General features: G+C 35.0%; 1 protein-coding gene across 19 annotated transcripts in view; it reads right to left on the minus strand.

Moving 5' to 3' along the window:
• Positions 1-661: 661 nt before the first annotated feature.
• Positions 662-18735, minus strand: part of ZNF644 (zinc finger protein 644) — a 104161-nt gene continuing 86087 nt past the window's right edge. For 11 of the 19 annotated variants that reach the window (XM_033225553.1, XM_033225543.1, XM_033225548.1 and 8 more), the window contains 2 exons: positions 3961-4063; positions 662-2892 (listed from right to left, as the gene is read on the minus strand). In XM_033225553.1, the coding sequence (XP_033081444.1) occupies positions 2700-2892; positions 3961-4063 (296 nt within the window). In that variant the 3' untranslated portion in view covers positions 662-2699. The remainder of the gene's footprint in view (positions 2893-3960; positions 4064-18735) is intronic. The other 8 variants (XM_033225555.1, XM_033225561.1, XM_033225560.1 and 5 more) reach the window with 2 other exon arrangements.

Genomic DNA, 18735 nt, shown 5'->3' on the forward strand with positions numbered 1-18735 from the left:
GAATGCTTCCTAAAGAATTCTTTAAATTTTGTAACCCTAATATCTTCACTATGAAAAATGCTCTTTGCTTAATTTACTTTTCAGGAGTCACTCTACTGTTTCTGACGTGAAATACTTTATTCTGATGACTGAATTCTTTATATATCTAGAAGGAGAAATAATTGTTTACATATAGTTCAACATATTTTAAAATTAAATGTAGTTTTGATTCCGAAACTTCTGGTCAAACGAATTCGTCTCCTTGTATTCACACATGTTGATATTTGGCCTAATAAGACAAAATCACAGAAGTGTAAGAATTAGGGGGTCAGGTGTGGTGGCTCATGCCTGTTATCTCAACACTGGGAGGCTGAGGTGGAAGGATCTCTTGAGCCCAGGAGTTCAAGCACAGTCTGGGCAACATGGCAAAACTCTGTCTCTACAAAACATACAAAAACTAGCCGAGAGTGATGACGTGTGCTTTTAATTTCAGCTACTAGGGAGGCTAAAGTGGGAGGATCACTTGAGTCCTGAGAGGTTGAGTCTGCAGTGAGACATGGTCATACCATTGCACTCCAGCCTGGGTGGCAGAGTAAAACCCTGTCTTAAAAAAAAAAAAAAGAATTAGAGTGGAAAGGGGCTCTAGTGATTACTAGCCTTCCCACAAGAATCCTGCTATGAATTTTTTTTTTTTTTTACTTCTGGATTCCACTTGCTATGTAGTATGTCTTCCAATTTAAAAATATATGTTCAAAGACTTTATATAGCTATCAATGAAACTTGTTCAGTAAGAGATAACCAATATATACAGACTTGATATATTTTCAGTCAAAAGTAAAGAAATGTGATGTTTTAGTTTTGTCACTATAGAAAAATACATAGTTTTTATCGGGTCTTTTGCAAAATTGAAAATAACTTACAAGTACTTTTCTCTTATCTATTAACCTAAGGATCAGGAGATCCTTGTTTGGGAATGATCCATCTAGTCCAACCTTCTAATTCTGCATATAAGATGGTTCTAAATTTAGAGGTTTGATTAATCATGAAAGGGGGAAAAATGATCTTTCTCACATACATTTTATCGACCAATGAGGTGATTCCAGAAAAAAACTATACTCTGTGAACCAAGTAACCTGGTAAGTATAAACAATTTAAATCCAATGAAACACAACCTGAAGTGAACTATTTCCACCAATGATAAAAATAAGAAATGTTTCACATTTTAATTTTCTTTAAACCTTTTTTTATTTAGAGATTTTTCTGGTAAGGAGATATACCATAGGAAAGCAATTTCACTGGCAGTGAGGTATGTATATACTCTACCAAAATACTCCTTATTTTAACTGTTTTTAACTTTATTTACATACGAAGCAAAGAATCAATGCATATCCTTGGTTCAACTATAGTATCAGCCATACTACATGAAATAAAATGGTGCTTGCATACAAAAACTTGTTGTTTGTAAAGGAATCTGATTTCAGATTAAAAGAACTAATTTGTTTTTGGAAAAAAATTTTAAAAAGAATCACAATTTATCATGACCAAGACACCTGCACCATATTTTCCATTCCTCACAGCACATTTATTTCAGTAATTCTGTTATGTCGGTTCTTAGCATGAGCATAGTGTTACACAATTTTCGTACATATAATCACATCCAAAACAAGTTCTAAAATTTAAATTGTAAACATTCTCATCATATGTAGAAATATTTTAATTGGTGTATTAAGTTTTGCTAACTGATCAAATTTGGAAGATAATATAAATGAGAACGTCTATTCTAAACTGTGTAGTGAGCATTGTTTATTAATTACATTTCTACAATGTTAAATAAAGTAAGAGGCAAACTTGTCCTGTAAGCATGTCCAATTTTAGGTAAAACATTAAAAAGAAACCTGTTAACAAAAGAATGTCTTGCAATAAAGAACATTAGATTTTTAAAATCTATTATGATACAAAAATGTAAAGGGTAAATAGTATCTTTGTTGACAAAGTAGGAGGTAGCATGGATGCACCACTTTATTGTCTGAGAAATGCAACTGGAGTAAAGAATATTTCCTTACCACAAATAATTTCCAGAACTATGTACATATTTCTTTTAGAAATACTTGTTTAAACAAATCTCCCTCCACTTTTTAGTATAAAAAAAACCGTTCCATGTGATTTTAAAAAAAACACTTACACATCTAGATAGAATAGTACTCTGCCCTATTTGAGTGAACAGTCTCAAACTATGAAGTACATGATATTTAATGCCCTAATTTAAGTAAATTTAGTCAGCGGTTCTTGGTATTATACAAAACACTAAATACATACAAACAAAATATAATATCTTATTTTTCTATGCAAGTCTTGTGGGGAATAAACAGAGCCTTGATTCTGGTAACACTGCAAAAAACATAATTGTCCAATAAGTCTGTCTATAAGTACCCATGTGCAACAGTTTATTAATGGCTGCTTACATGTACTGTTTTTTTATTGAGTGAACACAGTTAACCAATAAAACTTCATAAACCTTAAAAACACATCTTCCACCCTATATAAAATATATAGACTACTTACTGTTTTAAGTATTCGATTTGCTCTGATGTCATTGTAATTCACTTTCCCCCATTTTCCTGCTTTAGTATTTATAAACAGATAATTTAATGTGGCTTAAAAAAAAAAGAATTTCAAATTTACATCCAATTCAAATTGGCTATTCAAAAGGTTTCCTGGTTCTATGAAGCTGCTTCGGCCATTAGTAGAGAAAATGAAGTTTCTGTAATGGAGGCAGGCTTTTTAAGTAGTGACGTGACTTCCACCATGCCAGCTCCAGTCCGTGGAAGATTAGCGTTTACAATATGTCGTTGTAAGTGCTTAATCCAGTCTTCCTGAACAGACAAGGGTCCTCGAAAGACTAGGCCACAAAACCTACAGAAAGATAACAGTTCTCTTAACATGACCAATTCTCCTTCTTTAAAACCAATTCACATAAAATCCTAAAACATAAGGAATAAACTTTACTGTATTTTAAAGACAACACTTGATAAAGTTTCTAAATAAAGTCAAATGATTTAATAAAACATCAAAACTCCCAATTCGTATGTTTATTAACAGCTATAATAAACTCCAGTAATCTTTGTATAGGTGGGAGCATTATTATTAGGTTAAAATTAACATCTGCACATCTTAATTCACTTGAAACAACTATTACTTCAAAATATGTCATTCTTTAGAAAAGATCCTTCCCCAATTTAGCATTCCTTAAATTGCATCATGTCTGTGTTTGTTCATGTGTGTGGTGAGTGTGAGTACAGAAAGAAAGCGTAACTATAAGGGGAGAGAAAAATGTGTTCCCAATAAGCGAGAACTCAAGACAGCAAAACATCAAACAAAGTTAAACCATACAGACCAGATAAACACAAGGGAAGCTACTTTTTTATTCTTTTTTACTTTTTCTGAGACAGAGTCTTGCTCTGTTGCTCAGGCTGGGGTGCAGTGGCGCAATCTCAGCCCACTGCAACCTCCGCCTCCTGGGCTCAAGTGATTCTCCTGCCTCAGCCTCCTGAGTGGCTGGGATTACAGGCACCCACCACAACGCCTGGCTAATTATGGTATTTTTAGTAGACATGAGTTTTCATCATGTTGGCCAGGCTGATCTTGAACTCCTGGTCTCAAGTGATCCACCCATCTTGGCCACCCAAAGTGCTGGAATTACAGGCATGAGCCACCAAACCTGGCCAAGCTACTTAAATAAGTCACAGTATAATAGATTTACATTACTATTAGCTAATGTAAAAAACTTGATTCATTAGTTATTGAAGTACAGGATATTGTTATCTGAATTAAGATTTTAAGCCTATCTCCAAAAGTTCATTTATAACTTGGTTGTTGAGAATGCACATTCTACCACAAATTAAAGATCCCAAATGAAATAGCTAATATGTTTCAAAGCAAAGTATGAAGAAACTGTTCAGATTTGGCAATAGAGGCATATACCTGCATCGGAGAATGTAAACCTCGTCAGCACCGTGAGGTAATGTTAGCATTTTCTTCTTGCTTCCAGATCTTGACCTTGATTTCTTTTGCTTACAATCTAAGGCTAAAAAGAGGAAGAGAAAGACTTAACATTTCTTACATATTTCAAAATATACATACACACATATTTTTCTAGAGAGGTCAGACAGACCATCTAAATCAGTTAGAAAAAGTCTGCATTCATTTCCCTTTTCCCTGAAGCATGCATTCAACTTGCTGATTCTGTAATAGCAGTAATATTATCTGTACTGTACAGCAGTATTATCTGTATTCTTCCTGTACTGCCTTTTCAAATGTTTTACCACGCCAAACTAGAACTGAGAAAATGTAACTAATTTGAAACTACTAAACTGGTCAATTATTACAATAATGGCAATGTTTACTCTTATAATCATACATAATTTTAACATCTGGTTAAATCTTACTTATTTCCCGAAAAATAGAACCTTTTATTTGAGATCATTAAATTAAGTTTGCATTTGATTACTGCTCCATTAAGTAGGTCTTATATACTTGGAAAACTTAGTAAGGGAATATGGACAATGTAATTTAAAGCTCATGAAAAATCAATTTTCATAGTGACTCACCATTAATTCTATAATAAAAAATAGCTCTTAAAATCGTATGGTGGCCCCACATTTGAAAGGACAAAAAAAGCTCAACTTTCATTTTTGAACTTAACTTGTATTCCATATACAATAATCAATTATGCAATCATATGTTTTATTTTACTAGAAAATAAATATAAATCCATATTATCTCATGTAAGTTTACAACTGGATCTCATGTTTTATGCTAACTATTCTTTACATATTTTTCATTTTACATTTTCTCCAGTAGCTTATTTTAAAATGTGATTTGAAAAGGTAAAAAAAAATTATATTAAAATAGACCAAAATTGTATGTGAACTGTTCTTGAAATTTTTCCATTACCTGACTTTTCCTTTATTTATTCTAAAACAACCTGATTTTAAAAAGAAAAAAAAAAAGGTTTTTTTTATAGGTAGAAATAGATAGCACATAACATTTTATAGGTCTTTGAATACAGCTACACCATTTCTTTGGACAAAGGGATGATAGCAATCCAGGGTGCTGCTGGTCAATTAGCAGGAAGAGAAGGTAAGAATTTATCTGTAGGGATCCAAGGGGGAAGGGATACAAATGTAACAGAAGAGTTACCCAAATGGCTTTTCTTCCATTATCCTGTCATGTGAAAAATTCCCTGGAAAAATTCTAAGTAAGAGAGAAGGAACTGGCTATTCAATGACTCTGTGAAATGAATTGTTCAAAGTCCAGATTCCAAAAGAATAGATGCTACTATTACAAAACCAGTAAACATAGTTCCTTAGTCAAATGGCAATGCTAACAGAAATGTCATATAGAAAATTCAAAACCACAAGAAACCTAAATTGAAGTCACTGGTGTCAGCTTCCTGTCACCTGTCTATTCAAAAGTAAAATCTAGGACACACAGTCTTTTTCTGTTTATCCTTAGAAGAAGAGTCTAATAAGTAAAGAACTACTAGAAGTCAAGTTAGGTATTAAAGAATGGGTAATTCAAAACTAAACAACCAAACTCTGGAATAGAAAAATCTTATAAGGATCTTATTAGTTATCTCAGTCAAGAGCCTGGCATGTAGTAGGAACTCAACAAATACTTCTGTAGTAAAAATAAAGCAAAACCCAGTAATTTAACCATTGATATTTAGACAGCCTAAGAATGAAAATGTTTTACTCCTATTTGATACAGGTAATATTCTTGTACAACACTGTGCATCATTTGTTTAAATATGTTGCTGCAGTCACACATACTTCATTATCCTAGATATAAATCACTGACCAGTCCAGCTTATGTACAGAAACTAGGTTATTCACAACAACTACAAGAGTGAAATACGATATGCTTTGTAATCAGTAGGAAAAACCTTTTTCCTAATCGCTTTGGTGAGCAATCTGAATTTAAGTGGGTTATGAGTAATTCATATACTGGAAATAGAGTTGAGGTAACTCAAAGAGTAACTGCTACTAGATGTCAGCTATTCTTTCCATCTGTAAAGATGGATCCTTGTCTGTGTTAGGCAGAATAGAGCAGGCATTTGGTGTCTCATAAGATTACAGGTATAATCTTACTTTGATGAGCTTGCTGGTTGTCAAAATTGCCACACTGTATTCAAACTCCTTTTAAAATGCAAATAAATTACTGTAGGATACAAATAGAATACATTATAACAACTCTTAAAAATTTGTTCACAGAATGTTAATGTTAGGGGTGTTAAACAAATTGAGGAAGAAGGGTAGAGGATGGTAGGGAAATATGCAGAAGAACACTTTATCAGTTATAAAGCACTTAAATTTACATGTTGTAATATTTTTAAAATGGAACTGGGTATGTTTATTCTGAAATACAGAAATATTTTTGGTTTTCCTTTAGGGAAAAAAAGAATTATTTTATGGCTTTTGATGCTTTATGGACTGTGGAAATTCTTAAGTTTAGGCTGTGTTATGAATGATCAGATCTAAACTTGAAATAAGAATGCCATCATTTTTGTAGCAATGAGTATTTGAAGGTATTATGACCTTGGAAAGCAGGACAACTCAGTCAGCATATGACTGATCGATCATCTCTAGAACCCAGGGCTCCAAAGTTAAGGTTACAGAATCTCATGCACTGAGAATGCCTAGAAACTTATCCATAAAGTTAAAATACTAAAAATCTGGGATCTTTGGAAATTGAAATCTAAATGCCTCAGTGTTTTAATATCTTCATCAATTCTAGATTATCTCCTGAAATGTTATATTTTTCAGTAGGTGAAACATGAACATATTTTACAATAGTTTTTTCTAATGCCAATATCCAAACTCACTCCTGCGATATTGCCCATACCTTTGGGAAAATCTGTTTAAAATTGAATATTTAACATATTAAAACTGCACAAAAAGGGGACATCTATATAGGATCCTCTACATAAAAAGACGATTTACACAGAAAATTTCAATAAATGAAAAGGATGAGGTACAAACATGTCTGTTATACCAATTTTCTCACTTAAGAGATTTTATTATATCTAGAGGGAAAAGTAGTTTTGTTCTGGACTGTACCAGGAGCCACTACAACATTAAATACAGATCACTAACACATTCAGTTTTAGTATAATGCAGCTCATCAATATCTGTGATAAACAGCCAAAGCTTTAACAGAGTTGTTTATATGAATAATCTGCCAAATAGATAACTTTGTTACACAAAGCCTTTTTTGTAATAGGATTTTATTTGCACTTGTTAGTGACCAAAAAACTCCGAGGAACTTAAAAACAAAAAACCCACACACACTTTTCTCTTTACAAAGTATTTTAAATCTAACATTGTTTCTATAATTTAAATATATTAAAAATTTATTTTTAGAAAGTGTTAATTTTCTTCTCAAGTATAAGCTCTTCTTTAGAAAGAAACAAATCCAGTCATCCGAACCTTCCTGAGATTACTAATCAGTGGGCAAACTGTTTAAGTGATCAATTTCAACCAAAAGACTGTCAAAAATCTTTCAAGTTACCTGATTTATGAAAGATCTAAATTGCTACTGAGAATATTTTACTTATACAGAGAATAAATTGAGCTGTGAGGTAAAATGCAAACAAACAAACAAACAAAAAAGAATATATCTTCCAGTAAGATACGTGTCTTGGTCAAATACAAATATGAAAGAGAAATACGATAAACTCATGAGTCCTCAAAAGGAACACCACACTGCTATGCTATGAATACGACGACCAATGATCATGACGACAACAACATGCCAAAGCACTAAACCAGATTGGTACAAAGCAAATAAATAGATAACACAACACATAAAAATTCGTCTGTTTTCTGAGCCAATATTTAGTTTTACCCAAAGAAGATTAAGAATTTAGTTTTGACTTTGACATTATTAAAATCTTTTGCTCTTTCCACCTTTCTGTCCATTTTATGCAATAATTGCTTCTACGAGTTTCACTTTCTTTTTCCTTCACAATATAAATGACCCAAGAGAATGAGAGTTCATAAAAACATCTGGAACTTCTTTGATAAAGCACACCATAACTAAATTAACATTCACCACCAAAGTATTTTTACTTGTAATCATTCTCACCTGCCCAATTACTTAAAAGCATGTTTAATCCGTTTCTTTTCTAATTGGTTGCTGGTATCTCTAGGACAAAGTGAAACAACTGGGTTATCTATACCCAAAGACAGAGGCACAAGAGGGAAGAAAATTTCTTCTCTAAGCGGTTGGACTGTATAAGTTTGGTGGACAATATTAGCTATGACCTCACTCAGGACCGCAGTAGGAATAAACATGACACAAACAGGTAAACCATCATTCCACCACTATTAAAAAGTTGGTGCTGGAGGTCGTGGTGGCAGTGGTGAGGTGGGAAGAGGATGCACACATGCCAAAGGGTACACAAATGTAAGACAGAAAAATAAACTCAATTCTTTTTTTTAACCTTTAACTTCAGGGGTACATGTGCAGGTTTGTTATATAGGTAAATTGTCATAGGAGTTGGTGTACAGACTATTTCATCGCCCAGGCAATAAGCATAGTACCTGATAGGTAGTTTTTAAAATTATCTCCCTCCTCCTACCCTCCACCCTCAAGGTAGGCCCCAGTCTGTTGCTCCCTTCTTTGTGTCCATGTGTTCTTGTTGTTTAGCTCCCACTTATTAGTGAGAACGTTCAGTACCGGTTTTCTGTTCCTGTGTTAGTAATAAATTCAATTATAACTGTCACTAATCCTTCAAGGTTCATAAGCCCCAAGCATATAAAAAGACTGCAAATACCATTTTCTTTCCTTTGGCCTCAACTGAAAAAGAATCAGGGCCTTTTTAAAACAAACAAACAAACAAAAACACGCTAGCTTGTGTAAAACAGGAATGGAGTAGAGAAAGCCAATTGCTGAGAAGTCAAAGTTTCCTTTATTCAGCGTTTATCTTTCTTTCTGTACAAAGTGCCTCGGAGATCAGCTTCATGGGTGTCCAACTTGTGCAGTCACATAGGGAGAGCCCCACACTCGGTTTAATGATCTAGGATTGCAGCCTTGAAATTATTAATTTTTGAACGAGGTCTACCACATACTCATTTTGCATTGGACTCTGCAAATAGCAGTCCTGGGACCTGAGTATCTACTATCATAAATGAGAAAGGCTGCATTCAGTTCCACCCCTCAATCTCTTGGCCCACAAAAAAAAAAAGCTATTAAGAGAAAAATTGTTAAATCCCCAATCTCTACACAGTATGAAAATTGAAAAGGACTCCCCTACTCCTACCTACATCAGTTCTTTGCTTCTAGCTATACCACTTCATTATTCCGAAGATGAGTATATAAGTTTAAAGTTAAAAACAGCAATGTTTCCCTTACAATCAGGAATGAAGTATAAAGATACACATTTAGTAACCTCAAAAGTATTTATTTTCATCTTCATTTTCCTTTGATATTTTCACTCTAAAATTAAATAATTTTTTAGTACCCTAAATAACTTTAATTTTTAGAGTTTCCACTCCCAATGACTGAAAAAAAGATAAGTAACTCAATCACACAGCAATCAGTGGCAAAGTTAACTAGATCCTGCATGTTTTAATAATTTACCTGGAAGAAGATGAAATGCAAAATACATGGAAAGCAGATTTCCTTTGCTTTAAGAATTAGGTTTGTGGTTTAACAAATTATTAGTCCACAAGGACTGGCTGCTTGAGTTTGTCCTACAAAGTAGGAAATTATATTAAGGATAGTCAACAGCCTTATAGTTCAGAGGAAGGGTTAAAGGAAATGGAAGTAGCCTTTTATATTTAAACTTGAATAGATTCAGTTAAAGAAAAAGTACAATTTGTAGAAGCCCCCACTATTTCAAAGTAGAGGGGATGATTACTAAAGAATATTTTGAGCAAGTATTCTCTATGTAAAGGGAAAAGCTAGACATAAATATGATACTTCACACATTTTTATAAACAGAAATTAGAAGCAGGCTAGTTTTACCAGCTTGCCCAAAGCTAAAAAAGCTAACAATATCACAACTACAAGTGGCTTATTGGTCAGTTAAGAGTTGACAGGATAGCAAACGTATTACTTCTTTGTGGTAACAGGTAAGAAAATAACATTTAAAATTTTATTTTCAAGTAAGTTGGACTTGTATGCTGTTTTATTAAGCAAAATAGGCATTAGCTATCAACATCAACCACTTTTCTAAGACACATCTGAAATAAGAATAAACATTAAAGTACATAATGACAATCTGCTTTAAGTCACTTTTGTTTAGAATTACAAACAGAATAATCACAGTCTCTGCCCTCTAAAATCTCCGTATTTCTGATATATCATTTCAGATGTAGTAACAATTAAATTGTTCTTGATCATAAAATTAGCTAAGAAAACCACCTAACTTTAAAATTTCCTTTATATTATCCTTGATATAATCATATTTAACTTAAATTAGATGGGACTCATAACAATATATTAGTAAATCTAAATGTCACAAATCCATGGTCGCAATGGATCTAATTTGGCTTTTTAAAAAGTTCTTAAGAGCTTTACACATTCCAGCCAAAATTCAAACTACAACCAAACATGGTATTGATCAGGTATTTTCTGTGTTAGCCAACTCCCAGCTAAGCTACAATTAAAAACATAAACCTTGGATAACAAAAATTAACTTCATTCTTCAAACCCTAGGCATACCAAAAAAAAAAAAGTAAATTCTACTTTTCTACTTTTTTCTACTTCTGCAATAAGTGAGGAACTACCTACCAATAAGCCATCCTTTTGCCCTAACCTCCAACAGAGAAAGTCTGGGTGTTATTTTATTATTTCCATAAAGTCAATTAAAACATTACACTAAAATTTAGCTCTGGCCAACCACATGCCTTGTTATTATAAGGGTTACTTCTACCTTAATCCAGATTACAAATAGCATTCAAGAAATTCAAGTTAGAATTGAGAGAAGGAAAACAGCTCAGAGCAGTATGCAAGATTTACCAGGCCCAGAAAGATTGGAGTAGGGGACTTGAGTCACATGAGTCTTATGCCCCCCATTGGGGGAGGGGGGCAATTGTTTAAATTAGGCATTCATTATGTTCCTGACCTGATGCCTAATCCATTATTTTTATGTTCCTGAAATCTGTGATACAAAGAACAATGTATAGCCAATTGATAGCTTACGTTATCTTAACGTAAATTCTTGATAAATAAACATAGAAACCGCTTTTTTCCTTAAAAACCCACTTGTCACTGCTGCTAATCACAGTGTATATCCAGGGCAACTTGAACCTGTGCTCCCAGGTGGCCATCCCACGTGGCCATCCTCAAGTTTTGGGCTTGAATAAACTCTATACCTAATGATATTTTCTGAATCTCATTATTTAAGTCTTACAGAAAAAAAAATCATAGCAAACACAAACATTATAACTGAGGATAGAATTAGATACATTTAAAATGCCCAAACATATATTTAAAAAAAAAAAAAAAAAGCAAAACCCAGAAACTTGGTAAATAATAAACCCAACAGTAATGCTAGGAAACTAGATAAGACTTGCATGAAAAACAAGATGTCAGTCAGAATAGATCACCCTCCTTTTGGAATCAATGAGCAGCAAAAAACAAGCATCGTAAAATTTAAGTATTTAATGCTACAATGGTGTAACTCTTAGGCTATATTCTCCTAAAAACAAACTTACTGATTCAACAAGTGTGGTTATTTACTTTTGAGAAATAAAAACAAAATTCTAAGTTCTACAGCAGACTGAATGGATACCCTCCTCCTTGCCAAGGTGACCCCAGAGAAACCTTAAAAATTGAGTTCCCAGCCATGATGGGACAGGAAGTGAAGCATGTCTCATTAGGTCTCCTCCCTCACTAACCACCATTAAACTTTCTTTCCTAAGAGTTAAAAAGAAACCAACCCTTTCAAAAGACTTGCTCCACCACGGATATCAACCAATCGTCTAACTCAGAAGCTGGACTCCCCTCTGTTTTTGTGGTTTTGAACTGACCAGCATTCCTGATAAGAGATCACCAACTGGTTCTAGCTGGTCCATGGAGGCTGCACATACGGTGCCTATGAACTCTGTTTCACCTTTTGACATGTAAACCCTAATTTTCCTATGATTAAATGTTAAGCCTTCACCTCAGAGTGAACATGAGATGTATGTAACATGGAGTCTGCACACTAAGTATGTGTGCACCCCCTCATGAATATTCATAACTCCTCCTATATAACCTGTTGAATATGTATACTTGGCCAACCCATTCAGCATAACTTCCTGTCTCACCCTTCCTCCTTTGAAGGGCTTGCTTTTAGTCTCTGTCTCAGGATACACTTCCAAGCCTGTAGGCTTCAAGCTTTCTAAGAAATAAAGCTCTCTTTTCCAAAATTGGAGATCTCCAGCTTTTAAGATGACACTTTGTTATAGTGGATAGCTGGATGATGAAGAGTTGCTAGTAAATGACAAGAGAAGTAATGAAGCCTGCCTTTCTACCAGACAGCATGGTAGCAGATTGATTAACCGTACTGGTATAACCATCCTCCTCCCACTCAGATTTAAAATACTGAGCCATCTCTTATCTCTAATCTACCATATCCTGCTTATTTTATTTCCGTAATATTACCCATACATCTATTACCCCTCCTTTACATTCTTAATGTCACTGACCTGGTACAGGACTCTTAAAATCATCTACCCTGCAATTTTTCCTCCTCTCCGCCAAATCCTTTATTTAAAAAGCAATTTCAAATGCATTACACAAATTCTGTATTCAAATAGTTCCCCACTACAAAGTTAATTCCAACATCTTAGACTAGCATTTTATGTCATCTTTCTGACTCACTTTACCAATCCAACTCAATTCCCCCTTACCTCCTACTTCCTAGTATTTCCAATAAACTTCCCACATTGTCCCACCTTGCTCCTTCCTTCAGGCATTTCTCTTCCCCACGCCTGACCCCCATTTCCATTTCAGTTAGCTATACTTTAGGGTCCACTCAAATGCTAATTCCAAAAGCCTTGGGAGATCCTAGTCTAGCTGAAAGTGCCTTCCTCTTTCTCTGAAATTCCACAGTATTTCACACATACCTCTCCAATGGCATCAATTTGTCTTGTACTGCAGTTATGCATATATGTACTTCTACTGTATTGTAAGATCCATTGTATCTCTGCATACTTAGCACAGTTGGAGGTGAAAAAAATACATGTTTAATTAGTGAAAAAATCAGCCAATCATTTTTTAGTATGCTGGGGAAATAGCCTAATTCTTGCTGGAATAATAAAACAGCTAGTAGAGGGTTACCCAAAATACTGGATTAAATTATATCCAAGCTACTGAAGGCAAAAATAAGAACAACATTTTGGAGCAATAACCACCAAATTGGTTGGGAAAAAATCAAGTTATTAACAGTTGAAGGACTAGTCTTCAGTCACCTAGAGAATTTACTCAACTCAGATAATTCACTACCTTGCTAATCATTTATAAATGATATATTACTGTGCAGATAAATGTATACACATATACGCTCTTAATGAAGAACAGTACTATAGAAATAAGTTATAGCTAAGAAATATAAAGACCCATCTTTTCATTGTCTCATGAATAGCTTTTTAAAATAAAAGTCTGACCATGCCATTCTCTTATTTTTCTTCTCTCTCTCTCTCTCTCTCCCTGCCCTCCCTCCCTCCCTCCCTTCCTTCCCTCCTGCCTTCCTTCCTTCCTTCTTTGGAGATGGAGTCTTGCTCTGTCGCCCAGGCTGGAGTGCAATGGCATGATCTCAGCTCACTGCAACCTCTGCCTCTCGCGTTTAAGCGATTCTCCTGCCTCAGCCTCCTGAGTAGCTGGGATTACAGGCGCCTACCCACCACACCTGGCCACTTTTTTGTATTTTTTAGTAGAGATGGAGTTTCACCATGTTGGCCAAGCTGGTCTCAAACTCCTGACCTCAGGTGATCCGCCCACCTTGGTCTCCCAAAGTGTTGGGATTACAGGTGTGAGCCACTGTGCCCGGCCTATTTTTCTTTTATATTTATTTATGAGACAGAGTCTCACTCTGTCGCCCAGGCTGGAGTGCAGTGGTGCAATCTTGGCTCACTGCAACCTCTACCCCCCAGGTTCAAGCAATTCTCCTGCCTCAGTCTCCTGAGTAGCTGAGGCTACTCAGGCACACACCACCACACTGGACTTTTTTTTTGTTTTGTTTTGAGGAGTTTTGCTTTTGTTGCCCAGGCTGGAGTGCAATGGCACAATCTTGGCTCACTGCAACCTCCGGCTACGTGGTTCACGCAATCCTCCTGCATGAACCTCCTGAATTAGCCTCCTGAATAGCTGGGATTACAGGTGCATATCACCACGCCCAGCTAATTTTTTTATTTTTTTTTTAGTAGAGATGGGGTTTCACCATGGTGGCCAAGATGGTCTCACACTCCTGACCTCAGGTGACCTGCCTGCCTCAGCCTCCCAAAGTGTTGGGATTACAAGTGTGAGCCTCCACACCCGGCCCCCTTATTTTTAAAACATCCTTTAATGACTTCCTAATTTTTTTTTTTTTTTTTACCAAGCATTCAAAGCACCAACCCCACCTTTCTGGCACTACAATTTTCCCAAACATCTGTAACCAAATCTTCTCACACTTGAACTCCAAGTTTCACTTCTGACACCTGAAGTCCAAATTTCATACCTTGTGCCCACACTATGTTCTTCTCTGCCTGAAATGTTCTACGCTTCATCTTGTCTTCCTAAAACTCTACTGCATCCTTCAAGTTAAGGGTGTGGCTGAAACCATGTAAACCTTTCTGTAACAGCATACTTGATCTTTTCCCACTGGGTTATGATTATGTTTATGAAGCTCGAGTGCAGTACCTTTACTGGCTCAGCGATGAGCACAGTCTTGGTACAAGAACTCAAACTTTTGTTGAATGAATAAAATTTTGTGTGACTGCTAGTTTTGTAGTTCTCTTGCATTTAAAAAGTGACAAGAAACATACCAGCATGAACTACTTTTATTTTCTTTCTCTCTTTTTTACAAGCTCTAATTCAATGAGACAAACAGTAAGGGCATCAGAAAAAAAAAAAAAGGAATCTCACTTAATTCCCAGCTCCCCTCAAAAGGAGGCTTAGACTAAAATAATCAACCTGAACACCTACAACACTTAAAGCCAATATGCCCTTTAGTTGTATACTATCTTGCACAGTTTCCAAATTTTGATAGTTTTACGTATGCTGTCAACAATCCTTTCCTAAGTTCTCTGACAGCAGAGACATGTCTTGTACTTTTCACATATCCGCCCTCAGTCCAGTCTGGAAGAATTATCAAGGGTGTTTGCTTTAAGTAGAAGCAGGTTCGCTCATTTAGAGTTTTAATCTTAATAAGATCAAAATTTTCTACTTACACTCTTTCAGGCTGAATGAACCATTATGAAAGCATGCAATTTTTCAAACATGCAATACCGTATTATTTTTAAAAGACACTACAGCGACACTCATGAATGATCAAGTAATTTAATGCACATTGCGAAGCTTTCACAATACTACTTTTTCTGTCACATCAGAAAGTGCTCCCACAGGACTTTCCACAACATAAAAATGACTTTTCTAGTGGCTTACAAACCCATTCAGCACCTGACACTGTACTACATGTTCATTAGTACTTGTTACAGTCCTGTGTGGCCAATTATATCACTAAAGCTGAAAACAGACAAAAGAAACCTACTACGATTACACTTAAAAGTAGATGGTATAAAAAATAAAACACTGACTTTTAAAAAATGTTAATATATTGCACTAGTGGCATTGACCTCATCAGAAAAGTCAAATAATTATGATGGATAAGTCATTTGTTGCAGAATAGCAACAACTGGGCTTTACTTCCAAAATGTATCAAGAAAGTGTTCTGGGCTGGGCACAGTGGCTCATGCCCGTAATCCCAGCACTTTGGGAGGCCCAGGTGGGCGGGTCACCTGAGGTCAGGAGTTCGAGATCTGCCTGACGAACATGGAGAAACCCCGTCTCTACTAAAAATACAAAATTAGCCAGGCATGGTGGTGTGTGCCTGTAATCCCAGCTACTCATGAGGCTGAGGCAGGAGAATCACTTGAATCTGGGAGGCAGAGGTTGCAGTGAGCCAAGATCACACCATTGCACTCCAGCCTGGGCAATGAGGGTGAAACTCCGTCACACACACACACACAACACACACACACACACACACACACACACACACAAGTGTTCTGAAGATAATGAAATGAAGCCCCTCCCAAATATAAAAATATTTTTCTTGCATTAATTTTAAATGAGTAACTAGAAATCTCCAATTACTTTAAGTCCCAGAGGTTAGCATTTGATTTATGAAAGTGATCTAGAGAGAAAAATTGGGATAAAATGAGTATAGAAAATTCACCTGTTGCCACAGAAGAGTTATGACTTCTAAGATACTACTACCATTGGTTCTAGTCAGTACCAACCCCTAAGAGAAAGAGGCAGTTAGGACAGTGACTTCAATCTATGATAGCGACTTCTTAGTGGGTAGCAAATCAGTTTACTGGCTCATGACCAGCATTAATTTTTCACAACAAAGAATATACTAAAAAAGAAAATATTGAAGTACATTTAGGTGAGTGAACAAGGAATTGTGTGTTTGTATTACTATAAGTTTGTATACATGGCCAAGATATAAAATAAAGTCCCATTAAAACACTGAATACTACCATCATTGTTTCTTCTTTTCAAAGGAAGATAAACAACATGCTATCTACCACAGAGAAGCATTGTGGCATTCATCTGACAGATCTACTTCCTTTAACAACATTCTCTCTACTCTGACTGTACTTCCCTTTCCCTACCTGTTGAAATTCACTCTTATTTTGACCTCAAAATATATTTTATTTCCTGATTGCAGATTAGGTTGATAGAATACGCTTTACCTTAATTTTAAATGCTTTAGCAATTTTAATAACCAGGATGATTAATTTATCATTCAATCCAGCACACTTACGAGAGTAAAAGAGGCACTAGTACTTAGGTGTGACAAGGCAAACCAGTATGTACAGTCACTCCATTAATAACTTAATAGAACTATGTTCTTAATATTGCCAGCATAAAAATACATCATTTAATTAAAACATTAGGCACAAAAAAGCTAATCAGTAAAATAAAAAGTCCAGAAGTAATTAATATAAGCTACATTATAAAATTTCAATATTTAATGAAAACTATATAGTGTTATTAAACTGTTTAGAAAATTAACCAGAAATAATTTGTATGAGCATGTAAGACATTAAAGAGAACAAAATCTCAAAAAAAAAATAACCCTACCATTACTGCATTCTATAAATAACTGGAATAAACTCTTGGGTAAGAAGTCTGCCTTAAATTTATGATATAGGATATAAAATAAACCCTTTGATTCTAGTCTATTTTGATAAAGAGTGATCGGGGAAAGGAAGTAAAACAGCTTCATAAATTATCTACAAGTAAAGACACATAAAAATTATTATTTGAACCTACCCAACAGAAGATAAACTGAGACAGTTCTGGGCAAAACTTTGATCTGTGAAATTATTCTTTTATGACAATTTAACTGTCCTAAGTCTGCCTACCTCTTCCAAATCTTCAATTCTAAACCTTTTCTATTTCCTCCATCGGTTCCTTTTATAAATATTAGGGAAGATGTATTTTAATTTATATTTATGATCCCAGAATTAGTTTTGTTATTATGCAATTCTTACATTTTAAGCATCTTCTGCTCTTATAAAAAAAACAAAAAAGAACTTCTTAGGGCTTCTGATTCCTAGTTCTGTTTCTACTTTCCTTTTATTCTGGCATTTCTCCTTTCTCAATTTGCCACCAGACAAATTGATGATAGCCTTCAGGAGATATGCAAAGGCTATACGCAGAAAATTTTTTATCTGAGAATGAGTAAATGCATGTTTCTGGGATGGGGCCCATAGCTTTCATGAAATTCTCAAAGATGTTGGAGACCCCAATAAAGACTGAGAACCATCACATTAGAAGTATTTAAGTCACCAGTAAACAGGTCTTTTGGGAAGAAGAGGGGTATCCTTTTAAGCGTATTCAGGATATTTGAAGAGATTATAAGTTAGAAGATATATTTTTCTTCCCTCAAAAGGTCACCAGTTCCCACAGAAGAGACCAGGAGCTGGTGGCTTCTAAGAAGGCTTGAAAGTTTATTCTATTACAGGTAACCAAAAGCAGGCCTTTACCATTTAGTCTGGGGGTATCTAAGCTTTGTATTCAAGAGTGCCACACAACTTAAAATCCACATGAATTAAGACTGCTTAAACTAGAAATACACATACTGGACATGGTTAGGAAGGCTTTATTCCTACCTATTTTCCCTTTACATTGTTCCAATTTTGTGATATACTAAGGTAAGATTTTATAAAAATGAATTTGCATTTTATTCATTAAAAGATCATGTATTCTTGAAAAATGATGCCTGTTACTCATATGAATTAATGAATCACTTATAATAACCGAGTGGAACCTTCTAGGGCCATAGGTTATTAGGACTACTGCTTTATAATAGTGATACTGGTACGGGGATTAATAGGTATGTGGAGTTTGCAAATATAATACAGAATTCTCTATTTGGAAAATAAAAAAGTTAATAAAGCTTGATAAAAACTTTTTAGTTGGCATGAATAAGCAGCAAAGACATCTGTATAGCTCTACCAATAAAGATTTTTTTTAATGAGGGAAAAATGT

The sequence above is a fragment of the Trachypithecus francoisi genome, unplaced genomic scaffold (genome assembly GCF_009764315.1).
Source record: "Trachypithecus francoisi isolate TF-2019V2 unplaced genomic scaffold, Tfra_2.0 Lachesis_group12, whole genome shotgun sequence".
Classification (NCBI taxonomy): Eukaryota; Metazoa; Chordata; class Mammalia; order Primates; family Cercopithecidae; genus Trachypithecus; species Trachypithecus francoisi.